Here is a 19,474-nt window from a genome sequence, read left to right on the forward strand (position 1 = left end):
GGGGTTCTGAGCTCAACAGCTCACTGAAGCCAGGTCATGTTCAGTTTCTCATCAAACAACACCCCTAAGTAGTCCTCTGCAGGGCTGCTCTGACACAGCTTGACGGCTGCAGCCTTTCCCTGACATGGGCTTTGAGCGCTGGCGGCATTCCAGAGCCTGGCTCAGGGCACTACGTAAGAGAGATGCATAGGGCAGAAAGGAGGGATGTGTCATCAGGGATATATGGCATCCTGCAGTGCTCTAGGGAGCCACACTCTTGTCATCCCAGATGAGTACTGGAGCTTAAGCCTCAGTTGGGAAGCCCACACCAGGATTCCCATGCTCCACAGAACGCACGCTGTGTGGTGCTGCAGGCTGGAGCCCCGGTGCTGAGCCATGGTGTGATCACACCTCCCCGCAGAGGTTTGCAGTGCCATGGTTACCGTACCAGAGCAGTTCTGTGCTGCAGCGTGGCTCCACCGTCCTCACAGAGCTGCTTATCTTTCCAGACGCTGCAAATTAAGTACACATTCAGAAGTCAGTCTTCCAAGATCTGGCTTTCATTGAAAAAGGTCTCCTGCTATTTGTGAAACAACATCTGTTCTTACGCCATTATCAACCTCAGGAATCACTCCTCATTTGACAGATGAAAGTGCTGGGCAAAAGAGTTGCTGTTCAGATAACGAAAGCCTTCATCTACATATAGAGGGATTGTACTATCACCTATTAAAACAGACTAGAAATACAGCTCTAGAAATCCACAGAAGTATCCAGAAGATTGAAATGGACAGCTTTTCCACCGAAAAAAGCCTCCAGTAATCCATAACATTGAGATATACAGACAATATGCATTGTGATTGTCACATAGAAACTGTTTGCTGAAAAAAATAGGAAACTGAGGCATTAGTAACAATATGCTCCATCCCTGGCAGTGTTCAAGGCCAGGTTGGATGGGGCTTGGAGCAACCTGGTCTAGTGGAAGGTGTCCCTGCCTGTGGCAGGGGGTTGGAACTGGATGAGCTTTAAGGTCCCTTGCAACCCAAACCAGTCTGGGGTTCCACATCTCTGCAGAAGGACACATCAGGGGCACTGCTGCACAGTGTCTGCATTCTGCCCTCCACACTCCCCTGGTGAAATTCTGGCATCAGAGTTCCACCTGCTGCATAGTTCTTCCTCTCCTTGTGGGCAAAGTTCATGGCTCCAAAGCCCTTAAAACACCAGTGGGCTTATTGAAGAAACATTGCCTCTTGAAATGCAGCCAGATTCCTGCCCCTGCCGCAAAGGAAGCTTGCAAACCTGTATGGCAACATCCATGTTTTGCCACGGATTTTGAGTGTGTTTGAAGTGCTTTGCAGTGTGTAAACATTGTGGACATCTGAGGTTGCAAAGAAAGTGGCATCCTTTCAGAGGTGATGCGTGCCTTTCCTGCTACTGTTAAGGTTCCCAGACAATTCTCTGTCATGACTGTAGAGATGCGACCACAACATTCACATAGAACTGCCACAGGTTTTTAACACTGCTTTATATGCTTGTCACAGCACTACTACTTCAGTGTCTACACTTAAGTTTGGCCAAAATAGTCTTTTTTTCATTGCCAATTTTCCTTTTCAGTTCAGGGATAGGGGCAAGGACATCCCCACTGTATCTTATGCCCTCCATTAAACTATATGTTTTGTATGTACTTCATGATGCTAGAATATTTATCTCCACATACTTTTGCCATTTATCACTCATTTCTTTTCTCAGTGGCTGTTTTTTTTTTCCATCTGACCACTAGGACTATCAGGAAGCAGCAGGGACTGACTGCTCCATATGGAAAATAGAGCTGGGAGCCAGCAAATACCACAATACCTGAGCAAGAAGAGCAGAGCAGGTTCACCAACACTTCAAGCAACAGGCCTGTAGTGACAGGGCAGCTCAAGCCAGAAGTCAAGACTGGGTAAGGACCAGAGGGAAGTAGACACAAACATACCTGCAGTGTAGTTCAGGCAGACACTAAGGACAAAAGCATGAATTTCAAAGCAGTGTGGGAAGGAATGAGGGACAGGCACCCACTGAGGCTTTCAAAGCCTGACAGCTACTTATAAAAGTTGGCACTGAGACCATCCAACCCCCCCATGGTGGTGGGAAGGGATGTGGGGAAGATGTACTCATGGCCCTTACAGTCACAGACCTCTCCTATATGCAGTAGGGATGCTGGTGAACAGCCTTGCCTTCAAGGGAGATGGGAGATGAGGTAGGGAAGCAGAAGGAAGGGAATCCTTAGCTGTAACTTGTCATTGCCAGCATGCCAAATGAGATAAATCTGCTAACAGAAACATATTGTCCTGAGCTGGCATCATAGTGTAGTCATTTTTAAGTGGTCATAGTAAGGTCAGTCACTGCTCGGGAGATGCCTTGACATGAAGACAGCAAGGCTGCCATAATGAGATCCTGGTGAGGAAGACAAAATGGACTACAGCCAATCATCTGCAAGTCCAGATGTTCAGCATGAGTCTCACACAATAAATACCCTTTAGTGCACAGGATTTCTTGGAGTTCCTGATTTTTAAAGAAGCTGCTCCTGGGTGTTTCCAAATGCCACTGGGGTTACTATCCCTGCAGCCAGAAGCAGCAGTTTAACACAGTTCCATCTACCCCTCCAGAAGGCAAAGGAAGAGTTCTAAGATGCTGTGAGCACTTTCCATTGCATCACACAGTGACATTCTGTCTCTTTTGTCCTTTCCTTCCCTACATAAAGCCCTTATAGACAAACACACAAAAAAAATCCACCAATTTGTGCTTTGATTTAAAAAAGAAAAAAGAAAAGAACCCAAGGAAACCATCTAAAAATGAAGAAACTTGTTAAAAGTGGGGGGGCAGCTACAATAATTATGTCTTTGTGGGTTACATGGAGACTTTAAGGATACCATGTTGGAAGCTCAGGGCAAATGCGTATACAGGGAAAAAGGAATCTGTCATGGTTTAGCAGGAGGGACAAAAGAGCCTGTTGCTGGGGACAACTTTTCAGAAGCCTCCTTCCAAAACCTAAATTTGGTCCTAAACTCAAAAATAGAATCCAAACTTGTGACAGATGAAAAGTAAACCACACCATGAGACAGGCCAAAAGGGTCTGAAGAACAACTTGCATAAGGCATAAAATCTAATAATAAATCCCTTTTTGAACACTTCAGGCTCTGGAAGCCTGCCAGACAGTCTGCAGCACCAGGGAGATTAAAAGAAATACAGAGAGAAGAACAGAAAATCTAAATGAATTCTTTATATCTGTGTTCATTACAGCAGAGCTGGATGAGATTCCCAAGCCAGCTCTTCTTTATGGGGGGACTCAGCAGGGATTGTGTCTTAGAAGAGTCGGTATGGGACATAGAGGTTATGGAACTTACAGGCAGAATTAATACTAACAAATCACAAGGAGCAGATGGTGTATAACCAGCAATTCTGAAAGACTTCAAGGGAGAACCACAAACTATCCTCTGTTATAAAACTGCAGTGGCAGCAGGAGACAGGGATGTGCCAGCTGTAATGTCATTTGTTTATAAGGATGCCATAAGAAACCTAGAATAGTATAAACCTGATGTCTATAGCAGGCAACTCAATGGAAAGTGAAGATAGATTAGAATTACTGAGCATATGCATGAAGGTGCTGTCATACAGATGAGTCAAAATGGCTTTTGTAAAGGGAAGAACTGCCTCACACTTCTATCAAAACATTTATGGGTCAAGAGGCTTGTGGCTAAGGGAGATAGACCCTGGAATCCTGACCATGGATTTCTGGAAGGTATTTAGAGAGGTCACTCATCAAAAGCTCTTAAAAGCCACACTGCCAAGGAATAAATAATGGAGAGGTAAATAGCTGGCTGAAAGGCAGGAAATATGAAAGTAGGAGTCAATAGTCCATTTTCACAGTAAAAGCAGGTCACCAGTAGAGTCCCACAAGGATGTGTTCTGGAACCTGATCTGGAAATGGCAGTGTCAGTCTGCTCTGGAACAGTGTTATTTAGGGCAATACAGGCAATGTCAAGCTGACAGCTGCAAGCAGAAGAGTCTTGGGATATTGAGTGGCTCTTCATCCATTTCCTGGAAAGGCTCTTTAGAAGGGAAGGGGCGAGATGAAGAGCAGGTATTACCTCAGGAGCAGCTGAGACATAATGCAGATGTGCTGTGGCACTGTGAGCTCTCAGCTCTGCACTAGCAGGATTTCTCAGTTCTCAGCAGCCAACTCTTCCAGCAGATGGAACAGCTCAAGCCACACACAGACAGCTCCCTTTGAAGCGCTCTGTGCCTCTTCTCATTCAAACAGTGCAGAGCAGCACTGCCTCCTGCAGCCCCAGCTCGGGAAAGCCGGACTCTGGGGAGCAGCCAAGCACTCAGCACCAGCGCCAGATGTGCTCTGCATGACTTGGCAGAGGAAAGACATCAGCAGCCTCGGCAGAAAGCGTGAGTGGACACATCCTGTGAGACTGCTGCTGCGGATATAAACTGTGGTTGCCTGCACATGCATTGGAGAGGCAGAAATGAAGAGGCTGAATGTGTCTGTGGAGAATGCAGCTAGGGAAGGGAGCCAGGGGAAACTTGGAGAACTTGCCAGCATATGGACGCAGATGGAAAGAGAGAAATCAGAGCTATTTATTTATTTATTTATTGGCTAAATATGCCAGAAGACCTTTGCAGCACTAGCTACATGGCCACCAAGACCAGACACAGTTCATGTCTATTGTGAGCCAACACCTAATAGTCTTCACATAGACTCGTAAGAGTCATCCATAGGAAGGCTCCAGTGACTTCCTTTCTTTCCAGAGGGATGTGCTTACATAAGACAGGGCCCAGCAGGGAGTTTCAGAGATCACTTTTCATATATTATGTTTCTGTACCCACTTGTCATTTCTGAGGCGTGCAGCACAAACCTGGGACACCAGAACCAACCTTTCCTTTGGAAGCAGGTCCCAACACTGCTTTTCCTGATGAACAGCTTATGGAGGACAAGTTTTGAACTCCCCACATAGCCCTTTTACCCAGACAAAAAGGTGGCCTACAGCAACTGCTCCCTTTCACACATTGCTAAGATATTGGATGAGCCCCGCAGGGCTCCACAGCGCTTGCATCTTGCTTTGAAGCCTCCAGCTCTGCTGTCCTAGGTGGAAGAAAGGGGCAGGTTTCCTTACAGGCCTCAGAAGGTGGTGAAATCTGTCTGGCATGAACTGAAAGTGCTGTGAATCACCCACAGACAGCATGTTGTGTCACCAGGAACTAAGCACAGATCACCAGTCTGCAGGTAGTGTCATTTTAGAATGGCATCCATAGAGACGCAAGAAGAGTGAGATGTGCGTGGCATACTAGAAGGACATGCTGTTGATTAGGACCAAAGACCTTTATGCTGAAGGACTCCTGGCAACTAGCTTCTGATTTGCATGCAGCTGACACCCTAGTTTGGGAGAAGAAATTAGCTGTATAAACATAGAATCAGCCAGGTTGGGAGAGCTTTAAGCTCATCCAGTCCAACCGTTCCCCAGCACTGCCAAGGCCACCACTAACCCATGGCACTGAGGCCTCGTCTCCACACTGTGTGGACACTTGCAGGGTCAGTGACTCCAGCACTGCTCTGGGCAGCCTGTTCCAATGCCCGCATGACTTCACCCTTTGGGGAAGGAATTGTTCCTAATATCCAATCTGATGAATTATATCTTGGAAAATTTCTGAGCATCCATAGTTCTAGCTGGAAAACTTCAATGAGTAAGTAGTATTATGTGCCACTGAGATGCCCAGTATGAACACAAAGCCTCTCCAATGCCATTCATGCAAAATCCACCATATTGGACTTACCATGTATATCCTTCTCAATTAACTATGCTTCCAACCAGCACACAAGGCACTTGCTCCATGCACATCTGTCATGTGTACAGCTGATGTGCAGTGGATCTGCAGCAACGTGCAATAGTCACACAGGGATGTGAGTACTACTGCACCAAGTAGTCACATCCCTGTGATTTCCAGTCAACCTTTCCTACTTTATGTAACTTCAAGGAACACAATACAAGAGGAGTCTGCCAATGTTGTGTCATCCAGTTTACCACAATCAGTTTAAGCTTTTTTTTTAAGAAAGATCTTAAACTTTAAACATGATGCATTTCAAAGAGATCCTTGAAAACAGAATGTTCTCCTTCCTCTACCACTTCTCACTCAAAAATCAGATGCAAACAAGTAAAAGAATTCAGTGCATGCAGTTAAAGTATACAGGAAGACCATGCCAAATAGTTTAACCACCTCCCAATACTGAGAAGAGGCACTAAGAATGATACTTTAGGCATGATACAGAAAAAATCTTTGATGCCATGGTAACAGAACAAAGAACTAGAGCCCCTCTCAGAGTTATTTTGATAATCAGAAGAGACTGTACCTCTGAATTGATGAGCACCCTATGGCAACAAAGCTGTTTTCCAACATCTGACAAATCAGGGAGGCAAAAAAAAAAATCTAAAATAGAAGTATTACAGTACTGAAGAAATATGCACAGAGCACTCAGAAAACAGGGTAAAGAAGGAGAAAGCCAGAGGAGGAAGATAAGAATACGGTGCATCATTTTCACCCTGAACTTGGAGTTGGCTCACTCAGACGCCTACACAATGTCCATGAGACTATAGGGAACAGAAGCTTTTTGTGTCCTGTAGTACACTCACCTGAAAAACCTCCTATATATTTCTTCGCAGGCCTCTGAGTCCTATGCAGTGATAACCCAGCAGATGAGTCTGCAATGCTGCTGCGTCTGGATTTGTATTACACTAGAGGAAAAAACTGAAAAAGTAAGTGAAAATGGAGCTATTCAGAAGAGCCAAAAATCATGTATTCTGCTTCAAATTCCTTTACTGTCAATTTTTGTAACAGAAACTCCTAATTCTGCAGAATGCGTGTGTGTGCATATGGATCTGGATAGAAAGTGAGGGAGAGAAAGACAGGAAAAATAGGAAGACATTTGGATATACTAGATAGCCAAAAGGTAAAGGACTCCTTCTATGACTATGATTAGCTGGCAGTGTAATTAAATAGCTCTTTCTCAGACTCAACACTGAGGCTGACACTGTTCGATATCTTCACCAATGACCTGGAAAATGGTTGTGAGCAGCCAGCTCCTCCAGGAGAATGCTGTGGGAAATGGTGTCAAAGGCTTTGCTAAAGTCCAGGTAAACAACATCCACAGCCTTTCCCCTATCCAATAAACAGGTCATCTGGTCATAGGTGATCAGGTTAGTCAAGCAGGACCTGCCTTTCATAAACCCATGCTGACTGGGCCTGATCTCTTTGGATACCCTAAATATGCTATGTGATGGCATTCAAGACGATCTGTTCCATACCCTTCATTGTCTCCTTTGAGCCCTTCTTGTAGATGGGCATCACATTTGATAACCGCAGGTCAACTGGGACTTTCCTGGTTAGCCAGTACTTGATAAATGATTGAAAGTGGCTTGGTGAACTTTTCCACCAGCTGCCTCAGTATCCTTGGGGTGATCCCATGTGGCCCCATAGACATATGTGTCTGTGGTGTAGCAGGTTGCTGACCATTTCCCCTTGGATTATGGGGGCTTCATTCTGCTCCCCATCCCTGTCTTCTAGCTCAGGGACGTGGGTACCTGGAGAACAACTGGTCTTACTACTAAAGACTGAGGCAAAGAAGGCATTGAGTACCTCAGCCTTTTCCTCATCCTTCGTCACTATGTTTCCTGCCCCACATCCAATAAAGGATGGAGATTCTCCTTAGGCCTCCTTTTGTTGTTAATGTAGTTATACTTTTTTGATTGTCTTTTACCACAGTAGCCAGATTAAGCTCTAATTTGGCTTTGGCCCTTCTACTTTTCTCCCTGCATAGCATCACGATGTCTTTGTAGTCCTCTTGAGCTGTCTGCCCCTTCTTCCAAAGGTCACAGACTCTCTTTTTTCTCCCTGAGTACCAGCAAAAGCTCTCTGTTCAGCCAGGCCACTCTTCCCCCCTCCCAGTTCATCTTTCAGCACATAGAGATGGCTTTCTCCTGTGCCTTTAAGATTTCCTTCTTGAAGAATGTCCAACCTTCCTGGACTCCTTTGTCCTTCAGGAGTGCCTCCCTCCACAATTAACTGCCTCCTATCAGTCAAGTACCTTTGAGTCAGAGCTGCTTGAAATCCAGCATGCATTTTTGTTTGCAGTGTTTGCTCATAGTGTGATGTTCTAACCTCTGACTCCTATTCCTGGATAGGAGGAGGTATTTCTGGCTGCTTCCTTCTGCTAGTTCACATCTCGGTTTTATTATGCAAACGTTAGTACTTGTCCACTGCTTTTTTTTTTTTTTTTCAGCATTTAAGCATTTTTTTTAGAAGGGTTTGGGTTGGAAGAGACCAACTGCGGTCTTCGATTAATATGATTTTCTTTCACGCTTGCTATAGTTAATAAACTTCACTGTTATAAAGCAGAGACTGCCAAAGACTACAGTGTTACCACACTGACAAGCTGTGAAGATGGTTTGGCATCTTCATTTCCTCTGCAGAGCCTCCCTTTTTGCACCTCTCCTTAATATGGCCTTCAGTTACCAGTGATGAGAAGGTGACAATTTTGTGCTATGAATGACCACTTGAGTGTTGTTTGCACAGAACTTCTCTGGGAACATCAGTGTTTGATTCTTTCTGTTCCTCATTCATGAGAAACAGGAAGGGCAGTTTATGCTGTTGTCTATGAACAACAGTAAAGAAATGATGTTTATGTGCTGCTGGTTATTTCAGTTCTGCTCAATAAACACAATAACACTGCAGGCATCATTTAATTCTTGTTAAATGTCCCCGTTCAGCAAAGAGGGCATTCACAGCTATCAAGAATGGCCAAAGACCAAAATCTCTGTGAGTCAGACCTCCTGGCACACACCTCTTAGCTCTGTGTAAGTCTACTGTTGAACTCACAAGGCTTTTGAACTTCTAGATTTATAACCTTCCTCTTTTAGATCCCAGTGCCCTCCCATTGTCATGCATCCTCTCTGAACTCTGATCACTTGAGACATAACAAAGAAGAACTTTGGAACTCTAAGCCCTACCATCTCTCTTCTTCTTGGCCTGAGTTGAGTGAAATTAAAAATCCCCATGTATTTTACGTTATGAATTCATACTGTCTTAATTTTTAAAATCTCACTTTTTTTTTAAAGGAAATGCATTTAGTGTCTACTTTTTTACGGTGTGCTGAGAGAATTCAAAAATATTTTCTTCTTGTCAAGGAATGGGAATTTGACACAAAATATTAAAATGGCAATACAGAACTTTCATAAGTTTACTTGCCAAGTTCTGCATGTATTCAGAGTCTGAAGCATTGAAACTTGTGAGCTTTTATACCAAGGGAGTATGGACAACTAGAGAGTTTGGGCATCTTTGATGTTAAAAGAATTCTGAGGATAACATTCTCACTTAAGCATGAATAGCGACATGAAACACTGAACTCTTATGAAAACATCTACTCATTTATGACTGATAGAACATGGTTTCTTTCTGCAGAACCCTGTCATTAACTATCTCACCATAAAGGGCCTTGTTATCTGACCTAACCACCGGCACAACCTCTCAAATCAAAACCGAGTTGCACTGAGCTCCATTCCCTAGGGAGCGTACTTCACACGGGAAATTTACTCACTCCAGAGAGAGAGATTCATTCTCCCTCTCTGCTTCGCTCTGGGGAGACCCCCCTGCACCCTGATCCAGCTCTGGGGCAACAGCACAAGAGGGACATGGAGCTGTTGAAGCGAGTCCAGAGGAGGCCATGGAAATGCTGCAAGGGCTGGAGCAGCTCTGCTCTGGAGCCAGGCTGAGAGAGCTGGGCTGGTTCAGCCTGGAAAAGAGAAGGCTCCTGAATGGGAGACCTTAGAGCAGCTCCAATGCCTGAAGGGGCTGTGGGAAACCTGGAGAGGGGCTTTGGACAAGGGCCTGTAGGGACAGAACAAGGGAATGGCTTTAACCTGCTAGAGGGGAGATTGAGGTGAGCTCTTAGGCAGAAGCTTTTTCCTGTGAGGGTGCTGAGGCGCTGGCACAGGGTGCCCAGAGAAGCTGTGGCTGCCCCATCCCTGGCAGTGTTCAAGGGCAGGTGGGACACAGGGGCTTGGAGCAAGCTGCTCTAGTGGAAGGTGTCCCTGCCCGTGGCAGGGGTTGGAGCTGGATGAGCTTTGAGGTTCCTCCCACCAAACCCTATGTCTCTATGAGCACCACGCTCCCACAAGCTGCCGCCTGGCCCATCTGAGCGGCAGCGTTCCCAGTTTATGAGCCGGTTCCGTTACCTCGGCTCAGCTCCGGCGCGACCGGGCCGCAAGGAAAGGGGCGCTGCAGCGGAGCTCGCAGGCCCCGCCCCCAGCCGCCCCGCCCCAGCAGCGGCCCCGCCCAGTCTGTCCCGGCAAGCGAGCAGGGCTGCCCTTGCCCGCTGCAGGAGTTCCCTCAGAATTGCCTGTGCATAACACAAACAAACCGATAACAAAGCCCCTGTAGAGCGGCGCGGTGCATGCGGGAACAGCTGTTCCTGTCTCTCTGCAGTGAGCCAAGACGGGGCGCTTCCAGCGCTCGGCACTTCCTTCTGTCCTTCGGACGCCGCTACTCAGGCAGCGATGTCTGCACCCCCGGGAAGGCGCAAGGGAGCTGGGTCCTTGCTGAGGCGGTGGCGCGACGTGTGACGCCTCCGGGCCGCGCCCCGTGCCGCTGTCGGCGGGGCCGCTCACGATGATGCCTGGAGAGACCCCGCCGGCGGCGGGCGGGACGGCAGCGGCTGTGGCCTGCGCCAACTGCGGTCTGCTGCAGCAGGTACCGGCGGGCCGAGGGCCCCGGGCGCTGAGGGGGCGGCGGGCTGCTGGTGTCCGCGGGCGGGTGGGCAGCGCCGAGTGCCGCAGTGACTGGGCTCTGGGAGAGGAGCAGCAGGGGCGAACTTCGGCTGGGCGAGATGTAGGGAAGGGGCTGGTGTCTGCGGCGTGCCTTAGGGGGTCTGCGAGTGAGTCCCGCGGTGTATTCTCTTCAGTGCGCTTCGGTGCTGGGGGAGGGTGTTACCGTCTAAAGCAGCGTGAGCAGCACTGGTCAAGGGAGGGGATTCTCCTCGTCTGCTGCTCTCTGGGGAGACCCCCCCTGCAGTCCTGATCCAGCTCTGGGGCAGCAGCACAAGAGGGACGTGGAGCTGCTGGAGCAAGTCCAGGGGAGGCCACGGAGATGCTGCGAGGGCTGGAGCAGCTCTGCTCTGGAGCCAGGCTGAGAGAGCTGGGCTGGGTCAGCCTGAAGAAGAGAAAGTCCTTAAGGGGAAACCTTAGAGCAGCTCCAGTGCCTAAAAGGGCTACAGGAAACCTGGAGAGAGGCTTTGGACAAGGGCCTATAGGGACAGGACAAGGGAATGGCTTTAACCTGCCAGAGGGGAGACTGAGATGAGCTCTTAAGTGAAAGCTCTTCCCTGTGAGGGTGCTGAGGTGCTGGCACAGGGTGCCCAGAGAAGCTGTGGCTGCCCCATCCCTGGCAGTGTTCAAGGCCAGGGTGGACACAGGGGCTTGGAGCAAGCTGCTCTATTGGAAGGTGTCCCTGCCTGTGGCAGGGGGTTGGAACTGGATGAGTTTTAAGGTCCTTTCCAACACAAACCATGTGTGATCTATGATCATTCACTTCCTTTCTTCAGTGCTCCCAAGCAACCATGCAATTTTATAGTATAACTCTTTGGGCAATGTTTGTTTCCTGTTTAAATGAGGGGAAGGCCTTGCTGAGAGTTCAGAGGGTGAAGGAGGTCTTCAGACAGAATGAATATAGACTGAGAATCTGGGACATAGGCAGATTCAGATGAGCTGGGTGCTGTTTATTGGTAATGTTCTGGCGAAGCTTAGTTTGATTTTGAGAGAAAAAGTCATGGGGACTTTAGTATGCAATGACTACAAAGTCTGAAGAGTGTTTATAGTAAAGCCTCATCTAAGTCTGCATGTTTTCTTGCAGAGCCTGCGTTCTCTGTATGTATTAGAATGTATTTATTGTGCGTTAACCTCTTCACTAAGAGAACTGAAGAAGAGGCGCATAACTGTGTTGTGTAGGACGTTAGCAATGGCTTTGGAGATTATTTACAATGTAAATAGTTCTGGGGTTTGAGGTGAAACTTTTTTACCAACTTGGAACTCTTCCTTACAGAATATAAACGAATATGTATCCGCATTAATTGCACTGAAGCAAAAAATGATTGATGGAGAGTAAGTACAATTGCACAAGTCTGTTTTCTTTTTGTTGCTCTTAAGTTCTTAAAGCAATTCAGTAAATATGTTTTGTGGAATGTAGATATTTGTTAATGCACGAAACTAAGCCCTCCTCAAAATGAAAGTAACCTCTTTGCAAAGAGGTCCTAAGTCTAGACTGTAAGTATTTTTTAATTTGTGCCCTAAAATGTGAGTAATTGTGGTAAAACAGGGCTATTTATAAGCTGTAATAGCTTATGTATGATTATGTATAATGGCAGAAGCATCTCTTTCAAGAGATGTGTTTCATCTGTTGTGAGGGATATAGTATGAGAACTAAAAGTCGAGCACATTTCAACAGAATTTAGTCTGAGCATTAAAGTGTGAAATGCTGTTGGGATTAAATATGACTATGAAAAGTGAGGCTAAGCATCAGTCAGAACAGTAAGGTTCCAAAATGCTTCTCATATTTTGCTCTCTCTTGTGGTTGCTTCCACTTCTTCCGAATAACCATGATTGTATGGAATAATACACTGAGATCTGTTACGTACGCCTCCATACTATGGTCTAATATCCTTGTTACAGCTCCTAATTGTAACATTTTACTTCTCATGTTCCCTTCCCCCAGGTGTCAGTCTGGCTTTAGCGAATCTAAATCCTAGTCCTGCATCCTGGTTTCCAAAAAGTATTTAAGAGAGCCCTTGCTGTCGTAGCTGGGACCCTTTTCTTCAAAGCACCCTCATTCTTTGTCCATAGATTCCTTTTGCTGCCTCCAAACTTCGTGTCCCTCTTCTCTCTGCCATTGTACATACACATTTCCTGTGGGAATTACCTCTCTTTTAACTACTTGCAGCTCGGCCCCTTTCTTTCTTGCCTTACTTGGTTACTCTCAACTGCTGTGAGAGAAAGTAATGCAGCCCCCTCTGTACTCGGGTAACTTCCACAGTGTTTCTCTTTCTTCTCTCTAAACCCATAGCATTTGAGGGAAGGAGAGAATAACTCTCCTTGGTGCTGCCCTGTGGCCCACTGTACACCTTGAACTGTACACCAGAGCAAGTGCTACCTTCTTATGGCTGCTAAGAGAGTAGTGTAAAGACTAAAGCTTTTTAGGGTTTTTTAAACTAATTTTCTTACATTTATGTGTTATTTCCTAGGAAAACATCCTATAAGTTTGAGAACTAGGATATTATTTTGTGAGTCTATGTATATTTTTTGATTGTATGTATTTTGTGTTCTTTACCTAGATAATGCTTTTTTGGTTGTTGGGGTTTTTCTTTAAAGCTGCAGGTAGTTAATGGCTACAAATTCATGTAATTGGCAGTTGGTTGGTTTCTGGTTTTGCTTTCTATTTTAAATCAGCCTGGTTTCAGGTTTGAATAGCTTAATGAAACAGAAAAGTTATATTGACTACTGTCAAAAATGCAAGTCAATCTTTCCTTTTGCTTTATAGATAAATACAGAAGGTGTAAGGTATCGTAAAATATGATTGTCAAAATCAAGTGAGAAAATGACTAATATCTGCTTCTTTTTCCTTGCAGTCATTTGCTGACAGAGTATCAACAGAAATGCACTGATATCCTTTACTTCTTGTGTTCTTACAGAATTAGTATATCAACATTTCTTACAAGAGGGCTTGAGGTGTTTTATTTAAGGTTCAATTTAAGAGATCATGCTTCTAGTAGAAAACAGACTGAATAGGCTTTGTGAATAAAGTGGGGCTTTGGGATTATATCTATCCAATTAAGATCTGCCTCTGTCTAATATAAGACTTAATATTAACTATTGTCAATCTGTGTTGCTGAGTTCTGCAAGTCCTGTGTTTTATTGGTGGAAGTCTTTATTGGATACTTCCTTGCAAGAAGCGATTGGATTGAAATATATTTAGGGATGTTTGATAAACTGTTTTTTATTGTCTGCCTTAACAAGAGCTTACAGCTCCAGTTTGCTGAACGGTAAGTTTCATTTAAGCTATTTACTCAAGATGATATGTCCTCTGTGTCTTGGACAGTTTTAGGAGTCTGATATCATGTAACAGCAAGGTATAGGCTGAGATTTTAATACAGTTCTTTCTTTTACCGTGGTTCTTAGGCCATAGTTAGCAAAGATACTCTTGATGAGGAGAGAAATCTGTCCTCCTACAGTACCTGTGTGAAATTCTTTCTTGGCCCTGTTACATTAGGGTCTAAAGTCACAAAGGGGAGATGCAGAGCTCATCTTTTGGTGGTGGTTAAATGTAAGTGTATTTGTGGTGGCTGTATTTGTATGAAGCATTTTGTCTTAGAGTTGTGGCTGTATGCTCTTTACTTGATTATAGAGGAAGATGCAGCCTATAAACTTTAAGGACTGTGTCTTGCCTCCAGATCCAACAGTTGGACTCTGCTCTTATTTCACAGTGCTACCTATACAGGGGCACTTGTTCTGGCCCTTCAGTGTAGGTAGCTGGGCAGTACTCCAGTGGCACATGCCATCTGCTTGCATCAAGATTTAGCCTTAGTTTAATGTTTTAAAATTGGATCTTGGGTTGCCTTTGAATGTAAAACGTTGGATGGAAAAATGAAAACACTTGGACTCTTAAAAGCCTTTGGGTGTGTCTCACAACATTTTTCTTTAGGGGAAGGCAAAATACTCACACTTGCCTGAAGAGTCAGAACGTTGAGTTTGAAAGCACCCATGGGTTTTGGTAACTTCAGTTCTAATTACATTTTCCATTTCAGAGAGATCTCTGCTCTTCGTTGCCAAGTGGAGCAGATGCTACAGAAAATTCTGCCTCTGGAAAAGTGCCAGGAAGAGTTGGGTTCCTTGAAAGCTGAGTTAGAAGAGAAAAAGGTGACTTGTACTTTCTGTGTTGAAAGAAATGCATATATTTAATGCTTATCTTAATGGAACAGGCTTTAATGCACCCAGTTGTTATTTCCAGCTCATTGTGACAGGCAGTTCTGGCTTTAGGTGAAAGGAATGACATGACATCAGGTTTCAGATAGGCAAGAAGCTCTGTAGTTCCTATGATTTTTCATCAGATGATTTGCATTTTATTTCCTTATTTAGGAAGGAAGGAGATACATTCATATCCATCTGATGTTCTGTTCTGATCTTAGATTACTGAGCTCTATAACTTGCACTACTAAAAAGGTGCCAAGAGTCTGTGCAGAATAGGATTTTGCTTCTGTTACAATTTTGAACATGATTTTTCCATTATTAGTAACTTGAGTGTATTCCTAATTTCTTTCCCGTCTCCTATCCAAAACCTATTCTGCATAATAAAAGATTTTGACTGTTCAAATCACCTCAAAATATGTATTTCCTAGACATAAACTATTATTTCTGCAAAAAATACCCCACCTTCTTCCTTGTTCTTTCATGCTGGTACAAGGTAGGATATTAACCTCTGTTTTATCACTGTGCCTAATTTTTCTTCAGTGTTAGAACTGGTTTTTGAATGCTGTTCCCTAAAAAAGCATTAGTAGCTGATGTCCTTATGGCCCTTTTTCCGAAAAAGCAGGGTTATGTGTGTTGTGTATGATAGTTGTGCTCTTGACTTCAGCTGTGAGCTCTTATCCAGATAGGTCTTGCAAGTACGTATTTAAAATATAGATACAGATTTATATGTTATAACTTATGCTTTTAAAGAAGAATAACCTGACTTTGCAGCTTACTTGTTTTCTCATTGAATACACCTTTTTAGCTATGCACTATATTCATTAGAATAGGTAAAGTTCTGCCATCTATTTTTGATGGCATATTTTAACTGCACTTTCTTTCTCCATAGAGTTCTCTCAAGATTTATCGTGAGAGTCAACTGGAATATGTTAAAATTAAAGAAGAAATAGTGAACAGTGATGCTGTGTGAGTGATGCTGCTTATTTTCACAACCTTTCATTCCCCCTCTTACTTCTTGCAGAGCTTGGTCTTGTACCTTACCTAGTAATACTTCACATTCTGCTAAAATTTCTATGCTTATAGAGAGAACGTTCTTCATGAGTGGTCAGTGAGCACTGGTAGCGTCTCTTTACCAGGACAGAGTTCTCTATTTACCACAAAAGTTTCTGGCACTTTGTGTTTCTGGGATATTGGGATTTAGCGGAAGGACAGCATAAAGTGTTTACTTTTTCTTTCAATTATTTCCCGGTTGTGTGTATGTTTTACATATAAAGTAGGGTTGGGAATGCTGAGCTCAAAACTGTTCAGGATGCATCATTGTTTTGGTTTGGCTTTAGTAAACACCTGGATATTAGGAACAAAAAGCTGTGGGATGTGAGTGATGAGGCAGGTTATCTGTGATACCTCATTGCTTAGGTCTTACTGATTGTAAGCCAGGCTTAATTGTTTTAAGGAGTAAAACTAAGCTCTACAACTAAGCATTATGTCATAGAAGCCAGTTTTCTTGAGTTGTGTTTGTAACCCCCAGTTGTAGCTGAAGGTGTATTTATGTACCTGGATTAGTGGACAGACACTCTGAAGACCAAACTTTACCTCTGTAACAGATGCAGCTGTGTAAGAAGGTCAGCAACATGCCACTGATTTAAGATTTCAACTGCAGGGGCACATTGGTCTCACAGGTCCTGGGTGTAGGAAGCGTGTTTTCTCTGAAATAGGTAGATTTATTTGTTTTCCTGGGTTTTCATACAACGGAACTCTATGTGGAAATAATGTATTAATGCTTTCTTTTTTATAGGAGAAAGAAACTGGAAACAAAAGTGAAGAAACTTGAAGGTAACTTTCTACACTGTTACTGTGTTGTTGTCCTACTCCATTTCTTCATTCCTTTTTTTCCCAAAGAAGTAATTGCAACTTTCTAACTGAGGCCCCAAGCAGCAAGGCAGTTTAGTACTGTGGATGGTGCTTAGTCTCTGAATTATATTAGCCCTCCTGCAAAATGTTTTCAGTTGAGTATCTTGGGCACATGGTGTAAATGGAGTTGGAAGGAAACTTCTGATCATGAAAACCTCAAAGGATGGAGTCTCCCCAGCCTGTCCAGGCAACCTGATTCACTTCATGACTGTCTTCATGGTGAAAAAGCTTTTCCTGGTAGCCAGTTGGAAACTCTCTTGTTTCAACTTATAACTGATGTCTCTTATTCTCCTGCCATGCACCACTGAACAGTCTCATTCTGTCTTCTTGGTACCTCCTTGTAGGTGTAGGAAAACTGTTCTGAGATCCCTTCTAAGTTGTTTGATGTTTTTTCCTCTCAAGCTAACTAAATCGAGTTCAACAAGCCTGTTTTCATAGGGCATGTGCTCCAGCATTCTAATAACCTTGGCAGGATTCTTCTAGTCATGTTTATAATCATATTTAAGCATGTGGTGATCCTAATGTTTTTTCTGATTTTTAAATATTCTGGAAATTGGCTCTTGGTTGGTTGGTTTGGTTTTAAGTAGAGATAAAGCACTTGCCTCATGGCACTGGGTTTTTCTTGTTTTGTTAGCAGAGGGTAGATATGCATAAAGCATTCTGCTACTTAATTTCCTGTACTGTTAGCTGGCAAGGCAAATACATTCATTCATGGCACATTTACAGCTGTGCTTACCACGATTTAAAGTACAACGAGCTGAGTGACTTGTATCTTAGTGTTAGAAAGCCCCCAGGTCCCACTGTAAAGTACAGGCATTGGGTGTTTGTTTTGATAAGCATTTTGGAAATCCATTATGTGACAGCAAGGTTTTTATACTCTCTTGCCTCCAAAACCTCAAATTTTGGCAGAGCTAGAACAAAACACTGTGAGATAGGTTGCATTAGGTCCAATTTGAGTGACTAGCTTATCTGTTTTGTTCATTTCCATGTTTGTTAAATATCCCAGTCCCTGTATTTTAACCTGGGATCTTTTGTCAGTCAGTCTGAAATTTTCCCATGATTGTTTTTTCATCAGCCTACCACCTGAGATACCTTTTTAATGCTCTTTCTTTTGATATGCTTTGTTCTGTGACCTGATCTGATCAGCAGGCAGCTTCTGTCTCTCTTTTCTCTGCTGTCCATGTATAAATTGCCAAGCTGATGACTGAGTTGAAGGTTGGATTTGATGATCTTAAAGGTCTTCTCTAACCTGGTTGATTCTGTGATTCTGATCTCTCAGGAGCTCTCTCAAGTATCTCTCTTACTTGAGGATTTCCCTAGGAACCTCACATTCAATCCTCACCTCCCTTGTCCTCTTTATTCCCACTCATCTGCAGTCTTACCAGGTGCTTGTCATTATACATTGAGATGAGGTACTGCTCTCTGTTTATTGATCTTGAGTGCTATCTACATGTTTCTTATGCAGTTGGCTATGGATGTTTGCATCTTTGAACCAGAGCCCCCTTTTAAATAAGGGAATAAAACACGCAGAAAACCCCATTGTGCCTCATTCTTAATTTTACTCTCTTTTTTCACTTGGTGTATATTATTCTACAGTACAGTATCATTACAGTATGACCCACTCTTCATGCTTGCAAGTCAGTGAGAAAAGTAATGAATGTATTTCAACAGTTTGGAGCACTAATTGTGCAGTGGAAGGTGACATAGTTGTATGCATCGGTTCTTGTCTTAATGAGCCAAAATATAACTTCAGTGTTTGTATTTCGCACTTTTTCCCTGATAATTTGATTTGCAAACTGGTGACCAATACTACTTAAATTTTTCTCTCTTTTCTTGTAGTTTCTAACTTAAATTTTGTTTCTCTTTCTTGAAGAGGCTGCAACAAAGCATACCCAGGACTTCAGACAACTGAAAACTGAGAAGAAAAGGCTTGAAAACGAGCTAAAGAAGGCACAAGTAAGACTCGGCTGGTCTTTTTGATGAAGCTGCTTTTATTAGTATTGCTGGAAGGAAAGAAGGAAGCAACTAGTAACAGAGATACAGAAATAGTACATTTGTTAGGGATATTGAGTAACTCACCATAGCAATTCACCTGAAGAGATAACTGAAGCTTTAAAGTGTTGATTTAGCTTTCATGCTAATTAAGAGTCGATGCTCTAAAAACCATGTGTGGCCTGAAAAGTCATTTTTTTTAATTTCAACAGGGAAAACTTGATGGTGTACTTAAAGAGAAGTGCAGAAAAGGTAAGTGTTTGCCTTTGACTGCCTTCAGATCTGTGTGTAGTATTGTGCCATTTGAACATTTCCTTTTTTCCCCCTCTCCTCTTTGTAACAGTGAAGCATGCGGAGACCCAGAGTTCAAGTGAAGGTCTTACAAAAGATATAGACAAAGGTAAGATGTTTTGCAAGACTGTTCTCTGTTGTGAGCCAACTGTTCTGAATTTATCGCAGCTCTTCTGGAGTTGCAGTTTTGGGAACAGAGGATACTGACAGAAAAGCTGTAGAATCATAGAATCAGCCAGGTTGGGAAAGCC

The 19,474-nt window shown here is 43.8% G+C and overlaps 1 protein-coding gene across 4 annotated transcripts in view; it reads left to right on the forward strand.

The window, feature by feature from the left end:
* The first annotated feature begins 10,556 nt into the window (after window positions 1-10,556).
* The window catches only part of ICE1 (interactor of little elongation complex ELL subunit 1), a 30,937-nt gene continuing 22,019 nt past the window's right edge, over window positions 10,557-19,474 (forward strand). For 3 of the 4 annotated variants that reach the window (XM_061464578.1, XM_061464579.1, XM_061464581.1), the window contains exons 1-9: window positions 10,557-10,764; window positions 12,112-12,170; window positions 13,691-13,730; window positions 14,853-14,978; window positions 15,919-15,995; window positions 16,825-16,862; window positions 18,814-18,896; window positions 19,145-19,184; window positions 19,276-19,332. In XM_061464578.1, coding sequence (XP_061320562.1) covers window positions 10,684-10,764; window positions 12,112-12,170; window positions 13,691-13,730; window positions 14,853-14,978; window positions 15,919-15,995; window positions 16,825-16,862; window positions 18,814-18,896; window positions 19,145-19,184; window positions 19,276-19,332 — 601 coding nt within the window. In that variant the 5' untranslated portion in view covers window positions 10,557-10,683. Of the gene's footprint in view, window positions 10,765-11,524; window positions 12,171-13,690; window positions 14,105-14,852; window positions 14,979-15,918; window positions 15,996-16,824; window positions 16,863-18,813; window positions 18,897-19,144; window positions 19,185-19,275; window positions 19,333-19,474 lie in introns of those variants that run through there. The other variant, XM_061464580.1, reaches the window with a different exon arrangement.

This window comes from Pezoporus flaviventris, unplaced genomic scaffold (genome assembly GCF_033815535.1).
Source record: "Pezoporus flaviventris isolate CSIRO_AGI_PZ_B2104156 unplaced genomic scaffold, CSIRO_AGI_Pfla_v1 ptg000037l, whole genome shotgun sequence".
In the NCBI taxonomy this organism is placed as follows: Eukaryota; Metazoa; Chordata; class Aves; order Psittaciformes; family Psittacidae; genus Pezoporus; species Pezoporus flaviventris.